At 42.5% G+C, this 13,676-nt stretch overlaps 1 protein-coding gene across 9 annotated transcripts in view; it reads right to left on the bottom strand.

Annotated features, from left to right (window-relative positions):
• Positions 1-13,676, bottom strand: part of LOC125465342 (ras-specific guanine nucleotide-releasing factor RalGPS1-like) — a 713,999-nt gene that overhangs the window by 190,727 nt on the left and 509,596 nt on the right. For all 9 annotated transcript variants that reach the window (XM_059638202.1, XM_048558694.2, XM_048558692.2 and 6 more), the window contains one exon: positions 6,172-6,309. In XM_059638202.1, coding sequence (XP_059494185.1) covers positions 6,172-6,309 — 138 coding nt within the window. The remainder of the gene's footprint in view (positions 1-6,171; positions 6,310-13,676) is intronic.

Genomic DNA, 13,676 nt, shown 5'->3' with positions numbered 1-13,676 from the left:
CAGGAAGCTCAGAGATTCCGTTCACTCTGACAGCTGACTCTGAGGGAGCTGCACCAGTGTCAAGTGTCACGCACATGTAAATAAAGGGTGACCTGGTGACAGGGTATCGGCTCCTGTGGAGTTATTTCACCTTCATCAAATATTTTTTTCCAGAAGTTATCATTATTCCTATTTAAAGGACATTTGGATAAATACATGAGAAGGAAACGTTGGGAGCAATTTGAACCAAGCACAGGCATGTGGGACCAGCTTAGTTTGGGAACATGTTTGGTGTGGACTAGTCTGTTTCCATGCTGTTTGATACTACATTTCTATGACTCTATTCTATTTGAACAGTTAAGGACAGACATCACAACACTACTTTTAAAGAAGAAAAGTGCAATGGGCCATATCTGTCCATTTGGATTGATCGAGATGGTTGCTGTGTAAGGCTTGCAGCAATTTGTGTTTAGCTTCGGTTAAAATTGAACTCTAAATCTGTGCTGAAATTTGAGTTTTGCTTTTCCCAATTGCCAACTGGGGTTTACTTGATGCATTTGACATGAATGAAAAGGCCGTAGGGTGCTGCCCTGTCTTGTGTCAAGGTCGTTGGCCTCAGCTGATGACAGAAAGGATAGGCCTTGATATCCCAAAAGAAAAATAAATCAGCCAAGCTTCTCAAGTAATGACCCACTTAGAAAATTTGCACTAAGGATGCAGGATGAGAATTGGAAGAGACCTGCAAGCATTTGAGTCAGAGGAAGTGGTCACTTTAGTTGGGAGAATGTCCAAGAATTTGTGAAATGGGATTACAATTGGAGTCAATACCGTTATGGGAGAGTGCTATGTAGGAGTGAGCAAAAATCTCTGTCATTTTGAATACTCGACTAAAATCTTGGATTTTTAACAGAACTTTCAAAAAACAAAAAGAAAGGCAGCTGGGCTATGTTCTGGAATCCACAATCATGTGGATAGCTGTCTGGAACCATAGCTCAGTTACAATTCCGATTCATGCCTTAGCCCTAAAGGATCAATGAACCAGACCTAAGGCAATAAACTTAGATATATTGGGCTCTTCAGAGGTACCAAGGCATTCAACTTCAACTCATAGATAACAGTGTAGAGCTGGATGGACACAGTAGGCCAGGCAGCATCAGAGGAGCAGGAAGGCTGACGTTTTGGGTCTGGACCCTTCTGTGGAAATAGGGGAGGGGAAGGGGGCTCTAAAATAAATAGAGGGGGTGGGGAGCAGTGATGGTGGATAGTGGAGCGGATAAGTGGGAGAGAAGATTGACAGGTCAATGAGGTGGGGATAATGGGGGGGCGGGTCTTGGGTGGGGAGATTTTGAAGCTTGTGAAGACCACATTTAGGCCATGTGGCTGTAGGCTTCCAAGGCGGAATATGAGGTGCTGTTCCTCCTGTTTCTGGGTGGCATCGTTGTACCACTGGAGGCGGCCCAGGATGGACATGTCGTCCAGGGAGTAGGAGGGGGAGTTGAAATGGTGCGTGACTGGAAGGTGCTGTCGTTTGTCACGAACCGAGCATAGGTGTTCCACTAAGCAGTCTCCCAGCCTCCACTTGAACTCCCCAACGTAGAGGCGGCCACATCAGGAACAATAGATACAATAGACCACATTAGCGGATGTTCAGGAGAACATCTGTTTAAGGTGGAAGGTTTTTCTGGGGCCTGGGATGGGGGTGAGGGGGAGGTGTAGGGGCAGATGTAGCACTTCCTGCGGTTGCAGGGAAAAGTGCTGGGGGTAGTGGCGCTGGTGGGGAGTGTGGAGCGGACAAGGGAGTGACGGAGAGAGTGGTACCTCCGGAAGGCAGACAAGGATAGGTAGGCAAATATATCGTGGCAGTGGGGTCAGATTGCGGGTGGCAGGAGTGGTGGAGAATGATGTGTTGAATCAGGAGGTTGATGGGGTAATACGTGAGGACAAGGGGAATTCTGTCTTGGTTTTTATTTTGGGGATGGGGTGTGCGGGGTGAGGTGAGGGAAACGCAAGAGATATGGTCAAGTGCATTTTCGACCTTAGTTTGGGGGGGGGCGGGGGTAGGTTTGGTCCTTGAAACAGGAGGACATCTGAGATGTTTGGGAGTGGAATGCCTCACCTTGGGAGGGGCAGAGACAGAGGAATTGGGAATAGGGGATCGCATTCTTGTGGGAAGGTGGGTGAAAGGAGGTGTAGTCCAGGGAGCTGTGTAAGTCAGTGGGCTTGAAATAGATATCAGTTTCCAAGAGTCTACCAGAATTGGAGACAGAGAGGTCCAGGAAGGAGAGAGACGTATCAGAGATAGGCCAGGTGAATTTGAGGTTGGGATGGAAGGTGTCTGTGAAGTGGATGAACTGTTCGAGCTCCTCATGGGAACATGAGGCGATGTCGATACAGTCATCGACGTAGCGGAGGAAATGGTGGGGGATAGGGCCAGTTTAGCTGCGTCAGAGGGCTGTTCCACTTATCCTACAAAGAGGCAGGCATAGCTTGGGCCCATGCAGGTTCCCATGGCCATCTCCTTAGTCGGTAAGAAGTGGGGGGAGTTGAACGAGAAGTTGTTAAGGATAAGGATGTGTTCAGTTATGTGGTTAAGGGTGTCGGTGGAGGGGGACTGGTTGGGCCTGCGGGACAGAAAGGCTCAATTTTAGGCCTCAATTTAGGCATCAATTCATATTCATTCACCAAAATACTCGACTTTCCACTTATTCAGAATACATTTACACTTACTCCAAACAATCAGGAAGCCAATTTACCATAAAGGGGACAACAGAAACACAATGGATAATACAGATCTGCGAGGTGATAACAGAGCACAGAGTCTGTGCAGAGACAGTAAGAACTGCCAATGCTGGAGTCAGAGATAACACAGTGCTGGAGCTAGAGGAGCACAGCAGGTCAGGCAGCATCAGGGGAGCAGATGTTTCAGGTCAGGATCCTTTCTCAGAAAAGGGTCTGAAGAAAACGGTCCTGACCTGAAACGTCAACTTTCCTGCTTCTCTGATGCTGCCTGGCCTGTTATGTTCCTCCAGCTCCGTGCTGTGTTAACACAGTCTGTGTGACTGCTAGCCCTGACCTGGGAGACAGACAATGAGAGAGCCATCTCTGCAGCTACCAACAGAAGAGAGAAGCCAGACAGCGACTCTTCCTGAGAACTATCTGCACAGCTATCTCCCTTGAAATATTCTCTACCAGGGGAGCCAGCGGTAACCGACCAAGACCTGCAAATCCGACGACCTCCGAAAACCACTGAGATGCCTGACAAGGCCTCAGACACATCCCGAGGTGAAAACTGGCTCATAAAACCACCATAGAGTAAGAAAACACGATGTAGAGCTGCATGAACACAGCAGGCCAAGCAGCATCTCAGGAGCAGGAAGGCTGACGTTTCGGGCCTAGAACCTCTTATATCTCTAAGTTCTTCCCGTTCTGATTAAAAAAAGGCATTGATCTGAAACATTAATTCTGAAGCTATGGACAGCCAACTGAGTTTTCACCTATAACAGTGACAGCAGTGTATTTTGTTATTTTTCATGTGTAAAAAGATAACAAATTGATTGAACTCATTCTAAGTACTTTATTCCAGTTAATTATAAGCTGCACATAAATTAAATCAGTTTGCTGTTCTAATTATGTGATCTTTCACTTGTGTTCCTTTTGGTCCAAAAAGTAAGAGAACACTTGACAGCACTTTTACACAATCTTCTAGGCCCAAAACGCCAGCTTTCCTGCTCCTAAGATGCTGCTTGGCCTGCTGTGTTCATCCAGCTCCATACTTTGTTGTCTCGGATTCCACAGTTTCTGCAGTTCCTATTATCTCAGAGTAAGAAAACGCAAGTTCTCAAACCAGACTGAAGCCCTACACTGTCCGAAGTCTTCAGTGAAGCACCAGCTGTGGCAAGTAGGAATGGCCAGCTGTACTTCAAAATTGAGTTGATCTCCAGTGATGAGCTTATGTCCTCGAGATCTAAAGTATCCAACCTAGCTGACAGGGAGGGGAAGGTGGGTTGGTGACAGTGCAGAGAACCCCCAAGGTCAGAAAATCAAATTAAACTGTCTGTGTTGTGAACGACTATTTAGTTTCTAATAACAATTAGCCTATGTCAAGTTAATACTGATAATGTCAGTTTCACTGTTTTGAATTTACCTTTTTATCTCTTATATCTTATTCACTTTTGTGTCATTTCTACTTTTATTATTTTTACCTTTTTATTTCTCATGATATACTCACCTTTGCATTTAATAAACACAGAGATTCTTTGCCCTGAAACACCTATCTATTGCCTTCTTCACTTCATATTCTTAAATTAAGTCTGGGATCAGAATTAGGGATCTGGGGGTGATTCGAACCACCGAAAACTCAGTAAATTACTTGATCACAGACCAGGATCCTTGTAGCTGTTATTACACAATGCAAAACCTGTTGTGAGATAAAGTAAAAGGTTAAATCCTAACCATACACCTATCACAAAAGTCAAGAATTGGCTGTAAAATGTGTGTTAAAGCATCTCCACGCATATTTTGTTTTGAAGGAAGCTCGGTTAATATATTATGCTTTAAAGCACGCTATTGTGAACGTTTCAGTTCTATTATTGGTATTTTGTTGGGATCAGAAACAGTGGTCACTCTAAGTAGACTTGTTACAACCATTTTGTTCTGTTAACACTGAATTTCGAGTCAATCAATAGTGAACGCTGTCGTATTGAACACTTGTTACTTGTACTGGATTCTCTAAACATGCTGTCAAGCGTCTTCTTACCTTTTGGAAGATCGGACCAAAAGGAACACAAGTGAAAGATCACGTAATCAGAACAGCAAACTGATTTATTTTATGTGCAGCTTACAATTAACTGGAATAAAGTCCTTAGAATGAATTAAATCAATTTACTATATCTTTATATGTGAAAAGTAACAAAATACACTACTGTGATAATGGGAACTGCAGATGCTGGAGAATCCAAGATAATAAAATGTGAAGCTGGATGAACACAGCAGGCCCAGCAACATCTCAGGAGCACAAAAGCTGACGTTTCGGGCCTAGACCCTTCATCAGAGGGTCTAGGCCCGAAACGTCAGCTTTTGTGCTCCTGAGATGCTGCTGGGCCTGCTGTGTTCATCCAGCCTCACATTTTATTATCTAAAATACACTACTGTCACTGTTATGGGCGCAAACTCACTTGGCTGACCATAGCTTCAGAATTAATGTTTCAGATCAATGCCCCCCTTTTCTTTTAATCAGAATGGGAAGAAATTAGAGATATGAGGTTTTAATTAAAGTAAGGAGAATAGGGTTGACATATAGCTCCAGCAATAACCTTATTGAATAATGGAGTAAGTTTGAGAATCACTGGACCTAATCTTGCCCCTGATTTCTTTTGTTCAAGATGTTAATTATTCATATAGCCTTTATTCACCTGCCAGCATTTCAGACCCAATACTGAGTTGAACAATTTTAGATCATAATCACAGCTCCCACTTTTTGGGACAGGAGATTCTGGTACTGCATCTGCTGTTTCCATTTACCTCTCCTCCAGGCCTTCTGATGATAACACAAGTCCCTCCAGACTTATCCTTTCTTTCATTGCCGATCTCGATGCCATCCCCTTTGTTTGTCTTTGCTTTTTGTCAGTCACTTTCTCTCTCCTGCTTTGTTACCTTTTGTTCTTACCCTGCACCCCCTACCTCTTTTCATTGGTTTTATGTAAAAACAGAAATGGTTAGAGTCAAACTCTATCCAGTTCAGTTCGAAGGTCATCAATCTGACATAGGAATTCTGTTTCTGTCTCCATTGATGCTGCTTGACGGAGTAGGCTTTTCTCGCATTTTTCTGTCCATATTTGAGACTTCTAACATCTGCAGTATTTATTTTCCACGCATTAAGTCAACACTTCTGCATGACGACAGAAGAATATTATTGTGGAAAGAACATACTGAATTAAACGCGAAAGCACAATATAATTCTAGAGTGAAAATGAGTAAGAGTGCAATTGAAAAATTTGATATTGATATGCAATTGGGTAATAAGTTGAACAAGTGTCCCACATTGCCAGATAAACAGTTTAGCCCCATGCTTCAATAAGCTGAGTAAATAATGTTCGCATTTTTAAAGCTTTTAAAGCACTTCTTACATAATCTATATTTGTTGTAGGATTTAGCTTCATTTAATCAAAAACAAATTGAAAATTGAATACAGACCACAATTGAAAGAAACTTGTAAATCTGAAATGATCCTCAAAATGTTGTTCATCTGATTTGACCTCTGCTCATTCTCCATGATGCTGTCAGATGCTGGGTAGGCAGAGTCAATGTAGATCAAATCCAACAAGTAAATTCCTAAAATTGAAAGACAATTTTCTATGTTAGACTATGAAGCCATAATTTGACAGCAAAATAAAAATTGGTTGGAAAAGAACTTGTTGAATCTCAGAATAACTTCTTGACAACATCTGTACAGAATGATTTTCTCCAAATTGTACATTATTGAATTTAACTAGAAAACCATTCTGAAAATTTTGATTGAAAATGAGAAAAAAAAACATGCAATCCTTCTTTTCCACTCTGCTAGAAATTTGTAACAGACAGTTTAATTGATTTCACTACAGTTTGTCAATATCTTGGATGTCACCATAAATGGACAGAAGACAAATAAGGCACCATTTCTGAATTGAGCCACTAATAAAGGCATGTTTTATTATTTTCTGACACTATTCGACTCAACTAGGTTAATGTTTCCTGGTTTGTTCCTCTATCCCCCTACCTCCACCTCCCTATTGTTGTTGTACAGAAGCACACTTCTTTATTCAGGCTTGTGTAAATAGAATGGGAGGAAGATTTCATCCAGTTGTAGTCCTTGGAGATCTGGGACAGTATTTCTTGCTATCTGTTGCACTTCAAAATCCATAAATGATCACTCTGCCGCTCTTATCCTGCTCATTATTGCTGGAAATTACAGGAGGTGTGAACGCAGCCATCACAAAACCTAGGTTTCCATCCACTGACTCTGTCTATACTTCCTGCAGCCTCGGCAAAGCAGCCAACGTAATCAAAGACCCCTCCCACCCCCGTTAGACTCCTTTCCACCCTCTTCCATCAGGCAGAAGATATAAAAGTTTAAAAACATGTACAAACAGATTGAAGAACAGCTTCTTCCCCACTGTGATCAGATTTGCGAATGGACCCCTCATATGGGAGGGCGGATCTTTCTCTGCACCTTTGCTGAGGCTGGAACACTATACTCTGCATTCTGTTCTAATTATCCTGATGTACTTACATAAGGTAGGATTTGTTGGGTTAGCACGCAAAACAATACTTTTCAATGTATTCCAGTACATGTGACAATAATGAATCAAATCAGAATGCATCGAGTCTCTCATCTTGGGCAGATTCCTGACGCAAGTCCAATGCCATAATTTTAAGCACACCCATGTATTTGTGTGCATTCCACCTTCCTATGATTGTTGTTTCTGTGTCTAATTCAGGCATGGGTACAGAACCACTGCCTCGGTATGAAAACAGTTTCATGAATATTTTTCCCCTTTCCCCTTTCCCTTCTCCTCCCCTCCCAGGGAACATCCAGATCAAATCAACCAGGAGATGTCAAATATTTGGCCTTTACGTTTCCAGTGGCATGTAATAGATAGGTTCCCATGTTACTTAAATACTGCTCAAAAAGTTGAACAAGTCACGAAATGAACCAACCAAGAAGATACCACTCTTTCACCTCTCAGACATTGTTGTAAATTCAGTCCAGGAAGACAGATTAGAAATCTCCTCTGTCTGCAATGTAGCGATCTTTTACAAATTGAACTTGCTCAGTTTTATGGAATTCACAGATGACATTTAATTTCCAATCGACTTGCAGTATCTTTCAGCGATTCATCAGGGGTAATTGAGGTCAAAAAAAGTACCAAAGGCAGCAGTGCTGCAAAAACGGGTGGTTTTCTGAAGCTGGAAGGTGGTCTACCATTTGTGCAATATATAGGCAGCCTAAATCTTTGTCTGACTGTGTTATAACCTGACACAGAACTGCTTGATGTTGATAGTGGTGGAAAGTATCTGAGATCCAGTACAAAAATATGGTGGCATTGAGCATTTTGTGGAACAATTTGGAGGCAGGGGGGTTGGGAAATGACACAGACCATGGAAAATGAAGAATTTTGTACGAGAACTGACAATGACCTGAGAACATTGGAGTGAAGTCATGAATGAGATACAAAGATTTTCCTCAGTTACAGAACATAAGGTTGGTGACAACGGTCAACAGTATTTAATTATATTCATTTTTACCAGAACACAACAGCTTCAACATTATAAATTTGTACTTTCCGACCACAACTTCGAAATAATTTGTTAATCAGCATTAAGATAACTTACTTGGAATTGGATTTTGCCATCATGCATGCCAGCTCCAGGCACAACCGTTTATTAATTGCAAAGGCATCAAATAAAATACAAATCCATGTCTACAAGTATATTAAAGTGCTTATACCTACTCTCGTATCTCAGTTCTGTTTAAGCCACTGGATCAGCTGTCACGAAATTTAAGATGCTGCAGTTTTCACCAAATATATCACCTTTTTTGTCTCTCTGGCAAAACACTGAGCAGAAAAAGCACTGAAACTTTCATGTGCTTAGTACAAGTGTGTAATCAAAGGTTTTCCACAAAATTTCAAGGCACAATAAAATTGAGATGGTGTTGTTGTATCAACTAGGTAGATGAAGAGTCATCTAGACTCAAAACGTTAGCTTGCTCTCTCTCCTGACCTGCTGTGATCGTGCAGCATTTGTTGATTTCAGTACAGATTCCAGCAGTAATTTGTTCCTGGAATGCTCCATGGCTCATTTGCAGAGAATATGAGAGCCACAATGAAGTCACTTCACACAGAAATGTGAGAAGAAAATGGTGCATTCCTCTGTCCCAACAAAATATTTCAAATAAACCCAATCGTGGAATTACAGGACAAGTCAGGCTCTAAAGAGTAAAAGGGATAGTTTATTTTCTGATGCGAGACCTAATTCAAGATTTAACGAAGGGCTTTGCTCTTCTCCTGTCTTTGTCGGACATGAACTAGCCTCCAGTGCATCTGTAGCCACATCTGCTTTTAAATACTCCAAATTGAAATCTGGACTTCCTGCAACACAGATCAACATCGCTCAGAACACCTCACAGAACATTTACACAGCATTTAAAAATAGGAGAGAGCTGCCTTTGATCTAACAGGCGAGATGTAGTGAATTTCCTCTTACAAATGTGGGATTGGGCAAATGGAACCTTCAGCTGGCATTCTTGCTAACTATTTTTTAATCATTCTTCCGTGGGAAGTGGGCATGTTTGGCTAGGCTAACTTAATGCCCCTCCCAAATTAAGAGGGTGGCACTGAGTTGTCTTCTTGAACTGTTGCCATCCTTGGGATGAAAATACTCACACACAGTGTTGTTATGGAGGCAGCTCCAAGACTTTTGCACAGTCACAGAGAAGGAATGGCAATGCTGTTCTGAGTCAGGATGGTTTGTAACTCAGATGGGTCCTTGCAGGAGGTTGTGTGTTGCACTTTCCATCCCGTGGTTCAGGGTTTGGAAGGCACCATTGAAGGAGCCTTGGTGAGCTGTTGCTGTGGATCTTGTAGATGGTATACACTGCTGCCACAGTGTGCCTGTAACTGAGGGAATGAAGATTCAAGGTGATAGGTGTGGTGCCAATCAAGCAGGCTGTTTTGTCTGGATGGTGTCAAGCTTCTTCAGTGTCGTTGGGGTGAAATTATTCAGACAAGTGGCGCGTATTCCATCACACTCCTGACTTGTACCTTGTAGATATTAGACAGGAATTGGTGAGTCGGGAGGTGATTTACTGACCACAGAATTCATAGTTTCAAAACAGTATTTATATTGCTTCTGCAGTTCAGGTTCTGGTCAACGGTAACCCTAAGGATGTTTATTCTAAACTAATAAGAATGGCAGAACGAACAGCAGTGCAGGCAAGTTTACACTAGCTCGTACTGAAGTGGAGTGCACCCTCGGGAGCTTGATGCGTGTTTCCCAAATAATTCTTGAATAGATGATCAACTGATGAGACCTCAGTCCTGAATTACTTCACATGATTAATTGTGCTGTAGATGATCTTTGCCAACAGCTGCATACATGCTATGCTGTGACTAATCTTCCAAAACCTGTTTTCTATAAAGGGACTCCAGCTTAAAATTCTCCATTTGTCATCACACCATCATGCATAGACACGACATCTCAGATCACCATCTCTTGCTGTCTGATCTCAATTGGTTTGCTTCTTTGAATGCCACAAACTAAAAGTACACTAACCTTTTTTAATGCATCACCTAAACTGTCTTCAACTCATTCCTAAGGGTATAAATCATTGACAACTCTGAACAGATGAAGGGTCACACTCGATGCCTGAAGCATACACATCTCACAGGTGAGATGTAGCATTAGGCCTTTTCATTGTGCGAACACATTGAGAGCTACTGGGGGAGCCTGTGCACATTTGATAAATGAGAGAAATTCTCATTGCCAAAATTGAAAAGAGTAACTATGCTGAAACCAGCTGAATACAGTATATAACCAAGAAAATCTCATGTATAAGTTGACCCCTATCATTTAGCCCAAATATGCATGTCCATATCATTCACCTGCCACTAAATTCAACCTCACTAGATTCCACATTTGCTCAATGATCAAATGATAGAGCAGTACTTCACTGTCCAGCCCCTTGTATCAGTGCATGTTAAGGCTCGTTGTTCTTATATTTTGAGAGTGGGTTGGAGGGACAGGTCCTGAGCTGGCAACTCTGCAACAATAAGGTGATGGGAGAAGGTGAATTTCAAGTCTCAAATATTACTAGTGGAAAAGACAATCCCTCCACTTTTTAACTAAAAATTCAGTCTTAAAAGCTTGCCCTGTACAGGTGTATTCAGTATAAGTTGTACTGGAAAAGCTGAACAGAAGGTTAGGTCCCATCACCTTATATTACAGAGACACTACTGATTTTATTACTATTACACTGATTGCCTGAGCAATGAAATTGCTCATCATTTTTCTTAAACAGGTTCCTGAGCTTCGTTTGCCAGTTTTTGCATTGCTAATGACATTTACAACATGTAGATCGCAGCTGACTGGTTGATTGTGGAGTCTCTGAGTGTCAATCTCACAGACCACCCACATTCCCTTGTGCACGTGGCTGACAGTTAATCACACTGTTTGCTCAGTGTCTGTGCAGTCATCCTCAAGCATTACTTTCACTCCCAGAAGTTATGCAGCTACAGAAAAGTGCACGCGCCAAACTGGCTCTGCCAGCCTGTTGTACAGAGTTTCAGTCTGGGCCAGATGGACGAGCATTGCATTGAAATGACTGTCAGAACCCACTGGTTGCTAAGGACACAACAACTAAACAGAATCTTCTCACCCCTTTGCCATGTCAAGACAGCACAATGGGTGAGGATGTCTACAACCCAATTCAAAAAGTACACACTTGAGAAAAAACATTTCAAGAAACTGGTTTCCATGTCAAGTGAGGATGCACCTACCATGCTTGGCACAAATGTGGACCTTGTTGCATTTTACAGAAGTGATCCTGATTTCCTCTCTTTCGTCAATTAGTTCTATATACTGCACCAGCAAACAGTAGCAAACAACATTATAGACGTTCCCATGTAATTAAAGTTGTTAAGACTATGGACTCCATGTGAGCAAGAGCCCTTCAGCACTGCTTATTTAAATCTTTACTCAATGAGCTCAATGCTGCTATGGCAAACTAATCTTCTTTGTTGATGTGTTGAGGTTATGTCAAGGGAAGGCCCTACAAACAGTTTTAGATCTGATGCCTGAAATCATCACTTATTTAAAAATCAAGAAGCAAAGCGTGCAGTGAGTTGGCAGACATTGCGTAGTTGCTAGGCTTCAGATTCCTTACAGACATAATGTCAAAACAAAATGAACAGAACAGTGAACGGCAGGGAAAAGACAGAGACATTGCAGTTATGATGTGCCGTGAATGCATCAGCATCGAAACTGGGCCTGTAATCATTCCAATTAAACAACGAAAATGCAACCTTTCCTGAGTTTGGAAAGAATACTAGAAAAAAAAATCAATAGGTGAAGAGAGATAATGGGAACTGCAGATGCTGGAGAATTCCAAGATAATAAAATGTGAGGCTTGGGGACCGCTTTGCAGAACACCTCCGCTCAGTTTGCAATAAACAACTGCACCTCCCAGTCGCAAACCATTTCCACTCCCCCTCCCATTCTCTAGATGACATGTCCATCATGGGCCTCCTGCACTGCCACAATGATGCCACCCGAAGGTTGCAGGAACAGCAACTCATATTCCGCTTGGGAACCCTGCAGCCTAATGGTATCAATGTGGACTTCACCAGTTTCAAAATCTCCCCTTCCCCAACTGCATCCCTAAACCAGCCCAGTTCGTCCCCTTCCCCCACTGCACCACACAACCAGCCCAGCTCTTCCCCCCCACCCACTGCATCCCAAAACCAGTCCAACCTGTCTCTGCCTCCCTAACCTGTTCTTCCTCTCACCCATCCCTTCCTCCCACCCCAAGCCGCACCCCCAGCTACCTACTAACCTCATCCCACCTCCTTGACCTGTCCGTCTTCCCTGGACTGACCTATCCCCTCCCTACCTCCCCACCTACACTCTCTCCACCTATCTTCTTTACTCTCCATCTTCGGTCCGCCTCCCCCTCTCTCCCTATTTATTCCAGTTCCCTCTCCCCATCCCCCTCTCTGATGAAGGGTCTAGGCCCGAAACGTCAGCTTTTGTGCTCCTGAGATGCTGCTTGGCCTGCTGTGTTCATCCAGCCTCACATTTTATTATCTTAAAAGGTGAAGAGAGGTGGTTCCACTCAGAAAACTCCTAAGTGTAACACAAAAATCTGCTCTCGATACATGGCTTGAATTTCTTTCGCAATGCCTCATTCGCAGCATCCATCTCATCAGCACTTTGTCAGGTAGCTGATGAACTGTTAACAAAGTAGCTGCAGTCAGCTATACTGGGTGCTGCCAGAATTTCTTTCTTTCCTCAAAAGGTAGAATATCTTGCTAGTACATTCAGTAACAGAAGATTCAATAAATTAGTGGTGAATTGGCCAAACATTCGAGCCAACACAATAATGTCACCATTAAAAGCTGCAGCTGCCACGTTGACAACTCTCAAAATTCCTTTGCAATTATTAACAGTGGGGATGTCAGCCCAGCCTGATGTTATAACCAATGACATTACACTGAAGCCACATGCAATTTCTAGTAGAGATCTGTCAATGTTCTACTATTAACTATTCTCCCCTCTGAGTCTGACCACTGAGGCCTTTTCTTTGCCTCTTCCTTCACCAATGTTCCACATTTCCTGAATCCATTTATTTACACTTTAGCTCCTTGAGCACCAGTTTCCCTCTGACACCATATCCACACAGCCATTATTACTTGCAAAACTGCTCTTCACGAGGACATGGGAGTGGAGGCCCGAGCTGTTCCCAGAGTTTTCTGCAGTTCCGCTCAGGAATAATTACCATTGTCTCCTATCACAGCCACTGCACAGTAATTCAAGTGATATGGAACAAAACTGTACATGTCCAAGTCTTGTTTTATTTCTAAAAAGCGATTCATCTTGCCAAAGCTTTTCTTTTTAAATCTTGCACTCATCTAGACAAACACAAGATTTCCAAATGTCAAATA

Source organism: Stegostoma tigrinum, chromosome 29, assembly GCF_030684315.1.
Source record: "Stegostoma tigrinum isolate sSteTig4 chromosome 29, sSteTig4.hap1, whole genome shotgun sequence".
NCBI classification, from domain to species: domain Eukaryota; kingdom Metazoa; phylum Chordata; class Chondrichthyes; order Orectolobiformes; family Stegostomatidae; genus Stegostoma; species Stegostoma tigrinum.
This window is presented reverse-complemented; position numbering and strand designations above follow the sequence as displayed.